Below are 19,088 nucleotides of genomic sequence, written 5' to 3'. Positions count from 1 at the left end.
TTTGGGGCGGGTTAAAGAGTGTTCGAGTAGACAAGCCAGGCATCTGGAGATAAACAGGTAGTTTGGTTGATTGCGGAGAAGGAAAATGTAAGAGGAAAAGCAGCAGAAGCAAGATCAAGGGCATATCCCAGGAATGCGGGACGATATGTTCCTTAAAAATACGTGTGACAAATTCCTCTAAAGTCTGCAGAATCTGAATTTTCTTCCTTTCTTTCTTCCCTATTTTTTTTTTTTTAAAGCATCCTGCCTATGTAAATGTCACCACAAAAATATCTCGAGAGCAGGTTTCCCGAAAACCCTGCCTGTGTGTATTCGTCTGCGAGAGTGAGCTGTTTGGCTAGGGCTTGGGCTGGCCGGGGCACACGTTTCTGATGCCGTGTCGCTGCTTGTAGACCTGGAGTGATTTAGATACGTGTAGCATTAATAGATTTCTTTAAGCGCTAAATGCAACTTTGAAAATTACCTGCAAGCTCCAACTGATCTTTCAACTTTGAAAGTGAAGAATTACTTGAGGAATTCTTGTGGTTTCTTTGTCATTTAGTGAGAGCCCAGCCAGCTACTGTGGAGGCAAAGCGTCCCTGAGGTTGCCTACAAAGGGCAATGTTCCAGTGTGCTTTCTCCTCAAGTGTGCTTCAGCCGCACAGCACTTCCTGTTTATTCAAACATCTTTTTTACCACTCGGCAACCCCCGCTTCACAGAAACAGCCAGAACCCATCTACAGCAAGAAGACGGAAATCCAAAGGCAGACAGTGCGAGCTCACTCCATCAAACTCTTCATTTTCTCTGTAAGTGTCCAGAGAAAGAAAAAAAAAAAAAGGAACATTTTGCTGGGTTAAACTTTTAAACTCGGGATCCGCTCCTGCGCATTCTCTGAAGGGCAAAATGAGATGTTCCACCTTGTTTACTGCTTTCTCTCTCTCCCCCCCCCCCACCCCTTCTCTCTCCATCAAAAGCAGTTTTCTTTTTAGAGATTTGAGAAGACCGTTGGTTGGTTCTAACTCCTTGTGAATCCACTCTTGCTTTCAAATGGGTCTTGGGATATAATCAGCTAAGGAGGCAGCCGAGTGTCGTCAGGACAGTTTTACAGGCTTGAACGTAGATGAGAACTCTCTCTGCCGATGTGTGACTTTGTTTGGTGTTGCCTTCTTTTTCTTCCTGTTATCGCGAGGGGTAAGAGAGTCCAGGGATGGTGCCTTTGTAATTCTGCCTCTGCACAATTGTCCTGTGATGTTTGCATCATGACACCGTCATCACTTGTGAATCGGTCTTGATAATATTTGTACCAATTTCATGCCAATAAAAGTCAGACTGCTGAAACAAGCATGGTCATTATCTCACTCACATTACTATTGTTTAAACGGAGTGGGCTGCGAAAGGAAAGAGAAAGCCCGGCTCACTTTCTGCGATGCTTGTTAACTTTGATGTTGGAAAGCTCTTTTCAAAATTCTCATTGTGGGTAATTAGTATGGCAGGAAAAGCCCTCGGACCTGGGCTGCTCCTTCCCTGTGTGGAAAGAGCAGTGAGATCGCTGTTTCAGTCCTTTCTGTTGAAATGAGTTTCTTAACACATGGTTTGACATTTTTTTTTTAAAGGGTTCCACCTTTTCCTGTCTGATGTCCTCGCCCCTTGAGCCTCCCCCACCTCCCTCCACGCCCTTCCCCCAACCCTGACCCCCAACTTCACTGTAATTGGTAAGCCAGGTGCTAATTTTTTTTTTTTAACTATGTACTGGTCAGGGAATAGACAGGAAATGGAAAATTAGCTCTTTTGATCTTAAGGGGATTGTTATTACTCCGAACCTTGTTTGTTAGTCCCCAGACTAAATATCCTTAAATTTTATTGTCTAAAACAGCATCTGTAGAATAGAGAAAGAAATGAGCTCTCTGGTTGTCTGAACCTCTAATGGAAGAAATATTTAAATAAATAAGTGCGCCTATGTATGGCTATTGCTGTGCTGCGTTGTTTTTTTTTTTTCTTAATGTTCAGAAGTTGTTCTACTTTGCAAGAAAAAAATTAGGTTTGTGACTGCCTTAAGGACAATTTGTTTAACAGTAGGAGTAATTGCAGGGAAAATGGAAAGAGTGACTGAAGGTATTTACTCAGATGTCAGTGTAGGTGTGGGGGCCGAAAACTCAGTGTGGGAACAGTGGGCTGCTTTTCTTGGTATCTCAGTCTATTTGATGACCATCAAATTTCCCAGCTCGCTGGTTTTGTTTTTTCTGGATGGCATGTTTGATTATTTATCAGAAGGGGAAGGGAGTAGCTGAAGCAAATAAACATGTGACCAAGTTCTGTTTTGTTTTCCACTCAGAAAGCCATGCCCTTTAACAGATATACAGAAAATAATAAATGCATTGTTTTATGATAAAAGGAAATTATATGTGTCATTTAAAAAAAAAAAAAAAGGGCAAGTGTGTTAACCCTTAAGACTCAGGAGGCTTTTCGACTTCTGAGAATTTGCCAGGCATTTTACTGAGAATTAATCTATCGCGGCATATGATTTTATGGTGCAGGATTTCCCAGGATTAGCTGTTCAGCATTTAGGCTTTTCTAGATGCTTTACTTAGTTATGCCTGCCTCAGTAGCTCCACTTTTAAGTGGTGTGTGTGTGTGTGTGTGTGTGTGTCTTTTAAACAGTAATACCATTTGGTCAAATCAGTAGCTATTGCACTTTTGTTGAAGGCTCTGTTCTGACTTGAGATCTAAACATGAACCGCTCAGTTGAAAGAAAGCGTACCAGAGTTTCTGTGGCTGGTGTATAGCCTACTTTATTAGAGGCCAACTTCTGCTCCTCTCTTTAAAGGTGATAGGCAGATCCTGTAATGCAAATAATGACGTGTACCTCTCTGTCCCTCAAAAAACACCTTCTAGACTTCAATATTATGCAATGCGTATAATGATGTTCAGGATTGTTATCTCCCATCGAGGCCTCCAGAGACCGAGGGGAGGGCTCAAATCTACACTGAATGCAGATTTTAACACAAGCACGCCAAAAACAGAATGTCGTCATCGTTGTTGTTGTTTTAATTCTCAGGTGGGCTTTGGAAACCGTATGTAGACACGTTCTGTACTTACGCATGGGCTGACATTCGTGCGCACACCTGTACGTTTGCAATAACTAAAGGATTTTCTATAGGGGCTTCCTCTTTGATTCCTATCGTGAGAAAGCGACGGGCATGATCCTAGCGTGGTACCTAGCCCCGTCACATCAAGCCCTGTAAATCATAGTTGAAAATCTGCCTCGTTGCCTATACTGTTTTTGGAATGCGAATTGGAAACGTGCACACACAGGGATTCCCTCTTCATTGACTATATAAGGGAACAATGCAGCGGACGCTCACAGCACAGCCCCCACCAGCCTGGCCCTGCATGTATGCCCCTGGGAGCTAGCTTTGCTCCAGAGAGGGCAGCCATGGGACCCGTAGCCTTTCTGCCTCCTCTGTTGTCATCTCAGGTGACTCTCCAGAAGGCAATTGGGTTGGATAATCATACCTTGTACTCATACAGAGCCCTTTGTCTGGGAAATCAAAGTGCCTGACTAATGCTAACTTGTTAATACTCAGAACACCCTTGGGACATAGGTAGGCTGCAAAGATTATCCCACTTTTGAGGTGGGAAAACGTCCTGTTGTTAAAGCAGTTTACAACTTCCGGGTGTGTCTGTACTTAATGGTCAGGCTAGACCTGAATGGGTATGATGCAGGTGCCATGAGAAGCATTTTCCCTGTGCCATGCTCAGCCCCGACCACAGGCAGTCCCATGAGAAAGTGTTTTACCATGAAGAAGCCTTACTGGAAAATGTAGCTAGTGCACGGTACTACTGATGGTGGGGAAGGAGGAGCCAACGAAGACCGTCGAAGCTTAGTTTGAGTCTATTTAGGATCCAGTGTAGGATTTTGTCCTTGTTGTTTATACGATACGGCTTGGGCTGAAATGTTAAATATTTGTTTTATTTCACATTCACTCGATATGATGTTGGCAATTTAACTTCCACAAGACTCAAGTTCTTTTGTTCTTTGCAAAGACACAGACTCCTGCTCATTGGCTGTGCAAGATTGAGTCAGAAGTTACTCTGTAGTCTCCCCCTTTGGGGGCCAAACAGTTGAAACATTGTGTTAACCCTAGATGTTACCATGTGATTCTTCGGTTCTGGTGTGTCTTAAGCCTCCCTGAAACGGTTACTAAGCACAGTGAAAAAATTAGTCATGTGCCATTTGCTGTTTAAAGTCTTCGGTTGAAAGCTTTTTCAGAAATCTCTAGAGTCGGGTGGTAGTTTTTAGGTTGTTTGGTCCCCAGTACTGTTGGTTTGAACCTGAATGTAGAAATTAGATTTGAAAACTCTCTCTTAAAAATGTGTTTTTAATTTTAAAAAGTAATTTTGAAAAGATCCTAAATAATGTGATTCCAGGGTTGCTTAAGAAAATTACTTTCCTTAAGCATACTTCCAAATGTTAACCTTATATCAATACATAGGTGATGATATTACACTTTATTTTTTTATTTTCCTAATTCATTTATGCCTTTCCCATGTCTTCTACCATGAGATTATTACTTTCGTGCTCAGTGATCGTTTGTAAAGTGCTTTTTGAAGTCACTGAAGAATCACTTACCGAATGTCAGGTCCTAGCCTATGGGCCTGACACGTACTAATTGTGATGTAGAAACTGTTATTTCCTCCCATTCTTGCAGGTGAAGAAACTGCGGCACAGAGAGGTTAAGTAACTTACCCAAGGTCACACAGCTGGCAAGTGGTAGATCTGGGGTTCAAATCAGGGAGAATGGGTTCGTATTCAGGTGGAACGACTGGTGGATGTTCTACCACGATGTTTGCTGCTTCTGGATAAATACGTTAATGTTTTGTAAAGCTAACTTCTGTTTCTTTGGAATTGTTGCGATGCTCTCAAGGTCAGTAATTCCCCCAAATTCCCAGAGAATCCTTATTTCTTCGTGCATGAAGACTCAAGTTCCACCTTATGCTAAACTGTGGTTACTGGAAGTTCCAAAACCCATTGCCCCACCATGAGCACAACCCAGTGAACACAGCTGCCCATTCGATGAGCACAGTTTTGTTTTTAATCCCCTTTTTAAGAAAATATTTCTGATTCCTTGACCAGAGCACTGAAATCTTTTCTTTTGCTGTCTTCTATCTGTATCTGCAGTATATTCACATGTATTTATGTTTACATAAAAGATAAAAACTTCAAATAGTTTCCTACGAAGTTACCTTTGTGGCTTGAATTCGTCTGAGCATTTCTAACTTTTCCCTTGAAGATCTGTCCTGTCCAGCAAGTACCTGTAGTTCTCTGTGAATGGAAGAATTCCAAATCCATGGATCCGTGGATTTCAGTGGCCATTTGGGGTTGTGTCATTCCTGAAGTACAAGTGAAGGGATTCTAATCCAAACTGCGTGACCTTTGGCATATTATGTAAGCGTTGTGTTTAACGTCAAGCGCTTTAGAAGCAAGCCAGACCCACGGCTGGCATTCAGGGTTGGTGATCATTTTCTTGTTCACCAGCAGCAGCAGCATGAGCATCATCATCTCCTGGGAGCTCCCTGGCTGGCCTCGAGGCAGCCATTCCTGCTGTGTTGTTCTTAGAGTCCAGGCAAGGCAGGCTTCTTTTAGGGTTTGGTGAGGGTCAGAAATGGCCATACTTGCTCAAGTGCCTTTGCCAGCGGAAGGAGCCCGGACTCATGGTTGCAAGCCATCTGTGTGACCATGGGCAAATCACAGATCCCCTCTTGCCCCCGGTTAGCTTTTTGTACAATCACTGCCATCTGCCTTAGACTCCCTGTGGTTTTCTCATGGTCCTTGTCAAGAGGACAATGACTGGTGTGAGGTCACTGGGAAATAGGAATGTTTGCTTTCCACAAAATATATTTTTGTATGTATGGGGTAATGTATTGTGGTAGTATATTACATTTAGTAAGTAATGTTCACGTACAGGTATCTCGCTAAGGACTCTCCATGCACACCTCACGTAATGCTTAGAAATAGCCTCTCTGTTCCTGTTTCTGTATGTGTTCACTGCATCTAAAAATAACTCAAAGTAAATGAGATGATGTGTGTGTAATGTTGAGTACTTGTCTGTCAATAAATAGTTAAAAAGAATGCCACTTGTATTATTATCTTCCTCATCCCCTTTAACCAGGGACCAAGACGGTTTTAAGAGTATGGTTATTTGGAAATGCAAATCAAAACCACAGTAAGATAGTGCCTCATAGCTGTTAGAATGGCTGTTGTCAAAAAGATAAGACATAGCAAGTGTTGGCGAGGATGTGGAGAAAAGGGAACCCCTCCCCCATGGATGGGAATGTGAATTGGTACAGTCACTGGGGAAGACAGCATGGAGGTTCCTCCAAAAATTAAATGCAGATTCATCACTTCCACTTCTGGGTTTTTATATCCAAAGGAAATGAATCACTACCTCAAAAAGATACCTGTAGTACCACATTCGTTGCGGCGTTATTTTACAATAGCCAAGATAAGGAAATAAGGAAACACTTACCCATTGATGGATGAATAAAGAAGATGTAATATGTATGGGCTATTATTCACCCATAAAAAAGAAGGAAATCCTGCTATTTGCAACAACATAGATGGACCTTTGGGGCACTGTGCTGGGTGAAATAAGTCAGAGAAAGGCAAATACTTTGATCTCACTTTTATGTGGAATCTAATCTAATCAAACCCAAAGGAAATACACTACAAGCAGTTTTAGGGAAAAGGTCGAATCGATTAATTTTTTAATTTTAATTTTTAAAAAAATTTTTAACAACTTTCTTGAGATAATTTTGACATAAAGAAATTGTATCTATATTAAGAAGAGATTGGTGATTGCCAGAGGTGGGGGACATGGGAGTGAAGGTTGTCAAAATCTACAAACTTACAGACAGTTATAAAATAAATACATTCTTGGGACATAATACACAGCATGGTGACTGAAGTTAACCACAATGTATCATATATTTGAAAGTTGCTAAGAGAGTAGATCTTAAAAGTTCTCCTTTCAAGAAAAAAAAAAAAAACAAAACTCTGTCAGGGAATAGATGTTAACTAAACTTACTGTGGTAATCATTTTGACATATATAGCTATAGATATCACAAAACATACCAATTATGTATATCTTATCTATATCTGTATATATAATCATGGAGTACACCGAAAACTATTAGAGTATTGTATGTTAATTATATCTCAATAAAACTAAGAGGGGAAAAAGCATTCCGAGAAAACGTTTCTAAAAAAAGATTATAGCGGGAGGCACCTGGCTCAGTCTGTTAGGCGTCCAACTTCGGCTCAGGTGATGATCTCGCCGCTCATGGGTTCAAGATCCACATCGGGCTCTGTGCCGACAGCTCAGAGCCTGGAACCTGCTTCAGATTCTGTGTCTGCCTCTCTCTATCTCCCCCTACCCTGCCCACACTCTGTCTGTCTGTCTCTCCAAAATAAATAAACATTAAAAATTGTTTTAAATAATAATAAAAAAGGATTAGAGTGTGGGCACCTTGGTGGTGCAGTCAGTTAAGCGTCCGACTCTCAGGTCATGATCTCAGGGTTCATGAGTTCAAGCCCTGCTTTGGGCCCCATGCTGTTATTGCAAAGCCTGGTTGGGGTTCTCTTTTTCTCCCTCTTGGCCTGTCCCCACCCAACCTGCTCTCTCTCTCAGAAATAAATAAATAAGCGTAAAAAGATTATAGTGACATAATACCCCCCTCCTAACAAAAAGCAAGCAGTTACAGCAGAGTCTGAGAATCTGCAGTGGGTTAAAATAAACGTGGGCCAGCAACCATGCTTGACCTGAAAGCCATGCCAGGTAGGTGGGGAGAGAAAGGTCTAATGTAGATGAAGGCAGAGAATGGATACAGGTGTCCAGGGCCTGAGCTGTGTGTGGACTTGGGCTAACTTGAGAGAAAACATCTTTGCTCTGACAGCTCACCCTCTCCATTGCTGGCATTAAATGCTCCTTTTGAAAAATTCCAACTTTGGCCCAGCGAAAGCAAAGAACGGGGTGCCTGTCCCTACAAGAGCTTGAGGAAGGATTGAGCATCTAAGGGATAATGGCAACAGCATCAGTATCACAAGAGCAGTTGATGAACTTGGACAGGTGAAGAGGTGAAGCGCAATGTGAAGGAGAACAGGTACCGCTGGGTCTGTTTTCCCTCCGGTCAGCCTGCTTGCGGGTTGCCGAACAGCCATAGGAACTCGGGGCACTATGGGGATCCACGACCAGTGCTAGTCCCTTGGGTCAGAGGACATCGGGGAACGCTACTGCTTAAAGCAATTAGAATACAAGCAGAGTTTTTAGGAAGAGGTAGAATCGATTAATTTTTTAAGTTTAAATTTTTTAACAACTTTATGGAGACAACTTTGACATAAAAAATTGTATCCATATTTAGGTGTTAGGTGTACAACTTGATATTTTTATACCTACGTCTACACGGTGAAAAGATCACCACAATCAAACTAACCTGTCTGTCACCTCTGCATTATTACCCTTTTGTGGGTGTGATGAGGTGTTTTTTTTTTTTTTTTTGATGTTTATTTATGAGAGAGAGAAAGAGGGAGGGAGGGAGGGAGAATGAGTGGGGGAGGGGCAGGTAGAAGGAGAGACAGAATCCCAAGCAGACTCCTTGCCATCAGCCCGATGCAGGGCTTGATCCCACAAACTGTGAGGTCACGACCTGATCGGAAATCAGGAGTCAGACGCTCAACTGAGTGAGCCACCCATGTGCCCTGAGAAGTTTTAATTTAAGAAGTATCCCCGTAGCAAACTTCAAGCACACAGTACAGTATTATTAAGCACAGGCAGCATTGTGTCCATAAGAATTCCAGAACATATTCATGCTGCAGAACTAACTAAACCCTACTACCCTTTGACCAACATCTCCCCATTTTCCCCAGCCTCCAGTCTCTGGCAGCCATCATTCTACTCTCTGCCTCTATGAGTTTGACCTTTTCAGATTTTGTATATGTAAGTGAGATCATGCACTACTGGGAAAAGTAGAACTTAAATGGAGAAGACACCTGAATGCCTTGTAAATGTGGACGGAGAGCAGGGAAGGCAGATTTGCAGTTGTGGCCATGGCTCCAGGAGTCCTGGGAGTGAAAGGATCTGGTTGGAAAAAGCAGGCCTTTTGTGTGGGGAAAAGAGGCAGGTAAACTTATGTTAAAAGATGTGATACCCGGAAGAGGCCTCTGCCTTCATCCTGAAGGTAAAGTACCCGCATTCATCCTTGCGTGTTTGGCTCTCTGGACTGCATATCTGTTTGCCAGAATTACCTGCAGTCGTATTTGGTCTAATCAGTGACCTTGGTAGAATGTGGGTGTCACGTTCTCGTGTGACAGTGTGTGTTTGTTTTTGTTTTTCTGTCCCAGCCGTTCCGTAGGTTTGTGACCTTGGGCAAGTCACCGAACCTCACCATCTCATGATTTTTCCACCCTAAATCAGTAATCATAAAACCTTGCCCTGCTTCCCTCCGAGATGGTGGGGACACAAAGTAAGATGACAAGTCTAAAGCAACTAACTGGCATAGTGCTTCGCATACGGGGAGCGCCGCAGTATGCTGTTTTTATTTTAGTGTCGTAAATGCAGGGAGTTATTACACTTGCTGCTCTGTTTCTAGATATTCCTTATTTCTTAAATCCTTAGACTAGTGTAATCTTTGCTATTTGCATTAACCGCTCTGAGAAATGTAAATTATTGGAGAGTATTAGGGTAACGACAATGACAGTGATGATGATTTGGTCCTAGTTAACTGTGGCCAAGAGTGAGTAGTTCCACATTTTAGATTCTTAGTCTGGTTTGGGCCTTTGCTCCCTTTCCACTTCTGTGTCTTTCTTTTGTCTTTCATGTCAGCTGGAATGTTGCCTCTACATTGCCTTTCACTTTTGCTTTTTCCCCAGCATTCAGGGAAGGGAAGGAGAAGGTATTTTGCAAAAGAGCAAAGCATCCATAGGGCATCCCAAGTGCGTGTGACTTGCGTTGCAAGGAGCAAAGGAGTACAACACCGTATTTGTTTGAGCAGGAACTAGTTTCGGTGTTCGTGGTAAAATCATAGGAAAGTCTACATTATTTTGAACGTGATTCTAGCCAGATTGTTCTGCAAGCTTCAAAAATAGCCGCGCTCCTCCTAAGGTACGAAAAGATGGGAATCTGGATTGTTCATAATGAGAGTTGCCGGACTGCATCCCCATAAAAGACAATTGCAGAAAACAACAGGTTAACACAGCCAGTTCATAGTTCCCTTTGATTCACATATCCTTCCATTTGACCCCCATATTTTCTACTTTGGGAACTTGGAGAAGGAGTGGACTCATTTATTTATTTCTTTTTGGGCCCAGTCTGGTCCTTCCTTAACACGGAGAAACGGGTTTGATGCAGCACCTAGCTTAATATTTTAGACATTTTCTAATAAACTTGACTTCTGTTTTACTTCCTTGCAACGCCAGTGTTGCCTACGGTCATGGCGCCCCAGGCTGTGGTCTTGCCGACTCGTTCAAGCTAGACAGGCTCAGGCTTGGGCAGTGCTTGGATGGAATCTGTCCAAAGACAACTCAGGTGCCGGAGACTGGGTGGTGGTGATTCAGCGTCTGGCACTGGCTCCAGCAAGGAGCAGCCAACCAGGGCCTCAACACGGTGGTTATAGGGCCCTATGTTAATAGGTGTATGGAGTAGGAGTATGGTGGGGGGGGGGGGGAGGTTTGTCTCCTCTTATAAGAGACTTCAAACAGACTTCCTGACTGTTTATAGCCATTAAACTTACTTCAGCTGATTTTGCAAGAGGATCGTAGATAGCCTTTTTCTTTTTGTGTCATGAAAATTCCTAACCTTTACCTTCTTTGGCGGTAAGTGCCCTCTACATGGAGACTTAAATAATCAAGGTTATTCATAACTGTAAGGAAATACAGCATTTTTTGACCCTGCTTCTGCCTCCTAGGTTTCCTTTGGGGCTGGGACTTGTAGTCAAATGCTTCCTCCTGTTTTGGGCCTTATGATGTTTCTCTGTCCATGTCTCCTGTACTTGGGGCATGGGATGGTGTTTGGGCCCCAAAACACTAATGCTGGCATATCGTGGCATGGTGCGAGAGTACAGCGGCACAATTCTGTGTTCTTCTAAACATCATCCCAGTTCTTCTAAACAACAAAAAAGAAAGAGAGAGAGAGAGAGAGAGAGAGGAAGGATGGAAGGAAGGAAGGGAGGAAAAGAGAAAGGAAGGGAGGGAGGAAGGAAAGAGAGCAAGAGAAATAGAGGAAAGAAAAGGAAAGGGAAGGAGGGAAGAAAGGAAAAGAGAGAGAGAAAAAGAGAAAGAAAATACTGTGTCATCTTTTCTTCTAGGAAAACACACTCTAATGGATTGCCAACATTAAAAAACTCCTGACTTCAAACACAATACACAGATCTTTACATTATTTGCTACAATTTAAAGTTCCGGGTCTTCTAAAAAACAAAAAAGAAAGAATGAGAGAGAGAGAGAGAGAGAGGAAGGATGGAAAGAAGGAAGGGAGGAAAGGAGAAAGGAAGGGAGGGAGGAAGGAAAGAGAGAGAGCAAGAGAAAGAAAGGAAAGAAAAGGAAAGGGAAGGAGGGAAGACAGGAAAAGAGAGAGAGAAAAAGAGAGAAAGAAAGACAGCATGGAACCTGCTTAGGATTCTCTGTCTCTGTCTCTGTCTGCCCCTCCCCTGCTAGCTCTCTATCTCTCAAATAAAAAATTAAAAAATTAAATAAAGTAAAGCCAAAGTGAAGAACATAGGTGTTAAGTGTCACAGCAGTGATAAGCATCCTATGTGTAGCTTGAAGAACATAAAGTCATCTCAGTAAGGGTTTGGGAAGCCCCACTTGAAAAGTAGATCTAGAAGGTGGAGGTTCAGGTTAGCATGGGACGATAAAGAAATGGTAGTGGTCCAGGTGGCAGAGGGATGCTATGTCCTGGCCTCATCTCTCCTTGTCCCCACGTGTGTGGGTGACCTGCCCTATGCCATACTTCCTTGTGCACATAGGACAGTGTGTATAGGGATCTTTGACTTTTTCATTTCCTGTCCTTCTTCATTTCAACTCACGCACGTCATGTTGGAGTGCTGTAGGCATGGTATTGTCTCTGGTCCAGTTTTTCACCCTGTCTGTCTAGATACTGTCTCATAAACTCATTTGCAAAGACTGTGGAACATTTTGAGGAATCCACCCCTATCTAAACGTCAGCTATTATGGAACGCCCTCAGAGTATACAGTACTTTCTCCAGCTGTTAGAACTCCGGGCTTGGATGAAGCTACATGGAACTTTTCCCTTCTAGGTCACTGCTTCAAATCCAGTATCCCAGCTGATCTAAGGCTTTGCTATCTGCCCCACCCGCTCTTGGGGGGGGGGGCGGGGGTCAAGTCAAGTGAATCAGCTACCAGTGAATGTTCACACTCTACACCCTTATTTGCATTCTCATCAAGTGTAGACCAAGTAGTAACTGGTGCAAAGAGACTGTTTGATGGTTGTTACCCCCCATGTATTAAAATTTTAATTGGGGAAGTGGGTTGTTTTTTGTTTTTTATTTAGGACGCTAGTAACATGACTTGGTCTGTTAGAGTGCTTTCTTTCTTTGTATGTGTAATATTTACACAATCACTAGACCCGGAATCTTTCCTTGGGCAAATCCCTCGATGAGATTAGCTTACTTTTCCAGTTTCCTGTGATAACCAAGTGTTTCATTTGTAAATAACTTTTTTTTTCTTTTTTGCATTTTTATTGGAGAACTCACTGCCTTGGAATGTTGTTGATTCTGTATGAATGCATGTACACATCTAGTCCTATCAGCCACGGTCATTTCTTGTTTTTTTAAATGACCCACACGTGTTCTCTCCATCCTGCAACTGGAGCGGCTACTGTGTCTAAAGCAAGGAGGTGATGGAGTTGCCCTGCACACTCAGTCCCAGGTCTGGCTGCGGGGTGATTGCTAGTGTTAAATGATGAGCACTCTGGTTGAGATGGTAGTTAGTTGCCGAGCCGCACCAAGAGAGCAGATTAGTTTATGGGGGAGAAAGAGCTCTCCAGAGGTACTCGAGGTGCATGTGGAGGTTGAGAAATGAAGAGAACAAGAGAGCTTCCCATGCTGCTTTTTATTGCTAGCTTCCCCCCCCCCCACCCCCATACGCACAGTGACTGTTGATTAGCCTGGGAAATTATCTGAGAAACAGGTTTGATCTTGAGGGGTGGGGAGAGTCTAGGAAAAGAAATTAGAGGAAGGGTGGCTGACTCAGAGCAGCCTTTGAAGCTGGGAGTGGGACAGCTTGTCAGGGCAGACAGGAAATAACCGACTTCTCTCCACTGGCCCATAGCGCATGCTGTCTTCATTCTCTTGGTGTTTGGGACCTCACACCCAATTGAGGAGATTCACTCCGAGCTGGTGTAAATTACCTGTGAGAAGAAACACATAGTCAAAGTTTGCAGCTCGTTTTAAAGAGTTGCAGAAAGAGGAGCACATGGATGCATTTTGCTTTCCCGTCCCAGTTCCTTTTGGAAAATCGGATCGGACTTTGAGCTTTGAGAGCAGCGAATTAGTAATGTCCTTGCATGACAGCTAAGTTCTAAAACTATCTGGGGCAACTGGTCGCAAGCTTTGTTTTTATAAAATTGTGTCCAGTGGAATCTTCGGGGAATCTCAGAGTACAGACTGCAACCCAAGGCATGGGTTGGCAAACTTTTCGTGTACAGGCCCGGATAGGAAGTATTTTAGGTTGCGTGGACCATCCACTCTGTGCTGAAGGTACTTAACTCTGCTTTGTGATGCAACAGCGGCCCCAGACAGCGTGGAATCAAGCGAGCATGACTGTGTTCCTGTAAAACTTTATTTGTGGATACTGAAAACTGAACTCCGTATAATTTTCACACGTCACAAAATATTCTCTCTTCTATTATCGCTCCAACTATTTAAGTAAGCAAAAACCATTCTCGTCTCGTGGGCTGGATAGTAACGGCTCATCTGGAGGATCCGGTCCAGGGGCTGTAATAGTGTACTGACCCAGGACCTAAAACACTGTGGTTAGTCTTATTTTTTTGAGGACCTCCTAGTATCGGTGTTTTTGTCAGGCCTCATCGCCAGGTGTTGTGTCAAAACTTGTATGAAGATTTTTTTTTCCTTATGCCAGTTCGCTGTATGTATATGTGCATGCATACTGAAGTCCTATTTTATGTAAACTTATTGGTGTTTCTTAAAATACGGTAAATGTGTTTTTGAACATTGGCTACCTAGATAAACATGCTAAACATGGGGAAACCTATCCCCTAAAATATTAGCACCTGCTCTAAACTTCAGATATAAATAGCGCAAAAGTTGTAAACATGCTGATGCGAAACATAATTTGTCAATAACAGATGGCACTTACTTGCCGAGAAGGCGAAGGCTCTGATGAGAAAGGCATAACTTTGAGCCAGTAGAATCAGAGGTGTGTCAGAAATGTCCAGGCCCCAGTTAGCATAAAAGCATGGCCTGCGAAACCAGCAACCAAGTACCTACTCCCTGACTCTGAGTACTCAGAGCTGGTTGTGGCCCACGGAGAGTTGATCAAAAGGCAACTTCAACCCCTTGTGCAGAGCAGGATGTAGGTGATATCCAAGGCAGAGAGGGAGGCTGGCCAGTCCACAGATGAAGGCAATGCGTGCCTGCCTTCCAGCCCTCTCCTCTGTTAGCTCACAGAGCCATTTATTTTAGCTTGTTAAAGACAAATACATGCCTGTGCATCTGGGCTTTAAGTGCCTGGTTTTATCAGTCACCCCCTCTCTGTGACATCCTCAAACTACGTCTTTCTTGTAACCTGAGCCTAGCACTCAGTACAGTAACAGGTTGTCCATTGCCAGGCAATTGTCACATCTATTATAAAGGAAGTGTTGACTCAACCCAGCCCAGGAGCTGTCATCAATAGTAAAAGGTCTCCAGAGGTGGGATGGGACCTTTTAAGTTATTTACATTAGCAGTTGGTCTGGAACTTGAGTCAGAGTTGATCCTTGCTTCTTACAAGGTACACTTCATTTATTCATATCCTTTCTCTTTCTCCCTCCCGCCCTTACTAACCCTCCCGTCTTCTCCGTCATACGCACGCAGACACATGTCCGTGCTCCTTATTATTCTGTATCCAAAGGATCTCATTTGTCTTCAAGCAGAGTATCTTAGCGGACTTCTTGCCGTATGTGATCGAGATGCTGTTATACAAATAAGAAAACTGCATCCTCGCTCCTCAGTTGCGTTGGAAGAAATCTCTGAGGTTTAGGCAGTGGAGTCTAAGATGAAAGACATTAATTTCATTTTGATGCAGGTAACAGGTAAAAATGGCTACCAAGTAATAAGCGTGTATGAGAAATCAGTAGGTTTCTGGTGCATGTTCCAAAGGGGATCGCATCAGTCATTCCATATTTTCCACTGACCAACAGTGAACATGACAATAAACATTTTTTACTGTCTGCGAGTGGTAGATACCAGCGATTCATATTATAAATCATGTAATACGATTCATATTATGAAGATAATTCTCACATGTGCACTCTTGTACACTAAGGACTTATTCCTCTTTTTTTATGACAACTTAAAATCTAGGTTACAGTGATTTATACACAATAGAAATCGGAAAAACAAGTGCCCTTGGATGCTTGATTTCACAGCACTTTAAGTTCTAATAAATTATGTTTTAAAATGCCTGGTGAGGGGCGCCTGGGTGGCTCAGTCAGTTAAGCGTCCGAGTCTTGATTTCAGCTCAGGTCATGATATCAGAGGTTCGTGAGATGGAACCCCACGTCTGCTTCTGCACTTACATGGAGCCTGCTTGGGATTCTCTCTCTCCTTTTATCTCTGTCCCTACCCCACTCACACTTTCTCTCTCTCCCAAAATAAATAAATAAGCTTTAAAAAAAAAACAAAAACAACACTCGGCAAGACCTCAGTTGATTTGGGGGTGGGGGAGGATAGATTTAATACTCTGTTCCAGCTTTGTTCCCGTCATCATGATGAGGCTGGGGAATTATTGTGAAGCAGTGCACAACAGTTCAGATCAAGGTGAATAATTTACACTAGCGTTGCCCCTCCATCCCACATATTTGAAATTATTTTGCCTGTTTGCATTCATTTTGAGAATAAAATTTGGAAAACCAATTTGCACGTATCTGCATCTTTATTCTTCTCTCTTCAGTAGTTTGACTAAAATATCCCTTGTGTTCCTACAAGTTCCTAAGCCTTTTCTACCATGTGCTGCTGTCTTTGATTATCTTCTCCAACAAGGCTCAGTATGAAATGCTGTAAGGGAGCTGGAGTTCATTACGTGACTGTTTAAATTTATGTGCTCCACATCGGGTGTAAAATAGGATGGTACCCACCTGAATGATTTTTTTTCTTAAAACCAGCGAAATAATTGCCAGGATTTCACTAGCTAATTTTGAAATGCACAGAGCCAGCTCAATAAACATTCATTAAATACTTAGGTTTGAGTCCTGTACTGTCTTGTTCTTAAACAGTTCGGTGTTCCAGTGAAAACATAAGAATGGTTTTGTGAGGGGCGCCTGGGTGGCTTAGCCGGTTAAGCGTCCGACTTCGGCTCAGGTCATGATCTCACGATTTGTGAGTTCGAGCCCCGCGTCGGGCTCTGCGCTGACAGCCTGGAGCCTGCTTCAATTTTGTGTCTCCCTCTCTCTCTGCCCCTACCCTGCTTGTGCTCTCTGTCTCTCATAAATGAATGTTAAAAAATTTAAAAAAAGTAAAAAAAAGAATAGATTTGTGAGGTGTGGTGTGTGTGTGTGTGTGTGTGTAATGTTTAAAAAAAAAAAGGCACTAAATATCATCTATTTTACCAAAAGGAGGAGTTTACAGATTCTCAGAGATTTGTTTTTTTAAATTTCTTTTATTTATTTTTATTTATTTATTTATTTATTTATTTATTTATTTATTTATTTATTTATTTATTTTGAGACTTGTTTCTTTAAACATTGAATACCTGGGGCACCTGGGTGGCTCAGTTAGTTAAGCGTCCGATTCTGGGTTTCACCTCAGGTCATGATCTTCCGGTTCATGCGTTCAAGCCCCGAGTTGGGTTCTGCGCTCATAGTGCAGAGCCTGCTTGAGATTGCCTTTCTCCCTCTCTCCCTCTGCCCCGCCCCCCTCTCTTTTCAAAAACAAATCAGCGTTTTTAAAAATTGAACTCCTGTTCTCCAAATATTCCGCAAAACATGGTAAATAATTTTAACACACATTTGTGACTGTGGGGTTTCTGTCACTCTGCCTTTGTTTGCTTGCTCTGTTTTAGTATCCAGTATACCTAACCTTTTTACTCTTTCCCAACCTGCCTTCCTCTGCACTCTTCGCTGTCATCTGCGGTTCCTCTATCTGCCTTTCCGGCTAGCAGCTAGACCCTTCTTTGCCGATCCGTTCGTTCATTATTACTCTGGGAACTCTGAAGTGAGTACTGAAAATACGGAGCGGTTCTCTCTCCCACCTTAAAAAGCTATAAAACCCTCATGTGAAATAGTTAAGGGAACACACGTAGTAGGAGGAGAGGCTTTTGCTCCTGCAGGCACCTTGCAAAGGGGACTATTTTTCTTATATGATATAAATGAAATCCTCACTCTGCCCACTTTTACACCTACGCATGTACTGAGCGTCTCCAAGGAGACCAGGAAACCCGGAGTCCAGTGATGGTGAATCCTCCTCAGAGACAGCAGGCTGGAGTCTCGGGCAACTCTCCCAGGCGTCTTGGCTTCCAGATGCCCCTCTCAGACAGCCTCTCTTCTGGAGGCTCTTCCAGGCAGGCTTTCTTGAACATGTCTCTCCCTTCACAGACGCAGCAGCCCGTACCTTACATCTGAAGGGGCTGGTGGTGATGGTGCCTTCGGTAGGCAGGAGGCCTCCCTGGGACAAGGGGGGCAGGAGGCCTCCCTGGGACAAGGGGGTGGGGATAGCAGGGAGGTGGGACAGGAAGGTTGCGCCTTTCCCCAAATCTTCTCTTCGTCACCCATTTATCGGTGCGTCTGTCTCATTGCCTCCCTTTGCGCCGTTTAGACCCAAAGGCACCGCTCGGCCTTACAAAATGTCCTGAAAATACTCTTTGTTTTAGTAGTACAGTCATGAGCTCAGTTCAGTGAAGTTGTCCTTTGAGAAGTACTATTCTTGCTGATTCAGCGTTTTTGACCCTGAACGATAATCCTCTTCTCCACTCTGTTTTTCCTTTCCCCTGAGTTCAGTACACAGGGATCTCCGTGGTATCTTACCCTTCCCCCACTCACGGCCTCACGGTCACATTTCTTGGAATTATATCCATTGTTTTCTTTTTTTTTTAAATGTTTATTTGTATGAGAGAGAGAGAGAGAGAGCAGGATAGAGGCAGAGAGAGAGAGAGAGAGAGAGAGAGAGAGAGAGAGAGACAGAATCCGAAGCAGGCTCCAAGCTGTGGGCACAGAACCAGACGCAGGGCTCGAACTCACAAAAGCGAGGTCGTGACCCGAGTCGAAGTTGGACGCTTAACCACCTGAGCCACCGAGGCGCCCCTATACATTATTTTCTTATGTAAATGAAGTCTCGGTTTCTCTTTGAGGAACACGCTACCACCATAAGTCCATAATGCACACCTTCTAAGACTTAGAGTATCAGATCCATTTGATAACATTGACCACATCTATGTGTACACATTTGGACACAAATAATTAGTGACTATATAGAAATGTTTACTGATGTAATCCCCAAGAAATCCCATTTTGTCTCTAAACTCTAAGCACATCATTAATGAACATTCTTGACATATCTTGCACATGAACAGTTTTGGTTCACAGCCAAATTGACTCCAGTAATCTAACTTTTCTAGCACGGTGTCTGGAAACTTCAATCTTCTGTTGCTGATCCTACTGCCCTTTTTGGAACCGTGTGGCTAACTATTATTTCTGTTAAATTCTTTGACAGTAAATGTCCTCAGGAGGGTTTATTGATGACACTTTTCTTATTTGAACTTTTCAAAAAGATTGGTCAGTCTATATTCTGCACTTGGGAGGACTCTCCTATTTTCCTTCTCTCCCTTTCTCTCTCTCCCTCCCTCTCTCTTTCTCCCTCCCTTCCTCTCCCTCTCTCCCCTCC

At 43.1% G+C, this 19,088-nt stretch overlaps 1 protein-coding gene across 3 annotated transcripts in view; it reads left to right on the top strand.

Annotated features, from left to right (window-relative positions):
* Positions 1–503: 503 nt before the first annotated feature.
* The window catches only part of FOXP1 (forkhead box P1), a 174,701-nt gene continuing 156,116 nt past the window's right edge, over positions 504–19,088 (top strand). For 2 of the 3 annotated variants that reach the window (XM_030307233.1, XM_030307231.1), the window contains exon 1: positions 506–786. In XM_030307233.1, coding sequence (XP_030163093.1) covers positions 601–786 — 186 coding nt within the window. In that variant the 5' untranslated portion in view covers positions 506–600. Of the gene's footprint in view, positions 787–19,088 lie in introns of all 3 variants that reach the window. The other variant, XM_030307234.1, reaches the window with a different exon arrangement.

Source organism: Lynx canadensis, chromosome A2 (assembly GCF_007474595.2).
Source record: "Lynx canadensis isolate LIC74 chromosome A2, mLynCan4.pri.v2, whole genome shotgun sequence".
Taxonomy (NCBI): domain Eukaryota; kingdom Metazoa; phylum Chordata; class Mammalia; order Carnivora; family Felidae; genus Lynx; species Lynx canadensis.
The sequence above is the reverse complement of the archived record's forward strand: the minus strand, read 5'-3'. Positions and strand labels throughout refer to the sequence as shown.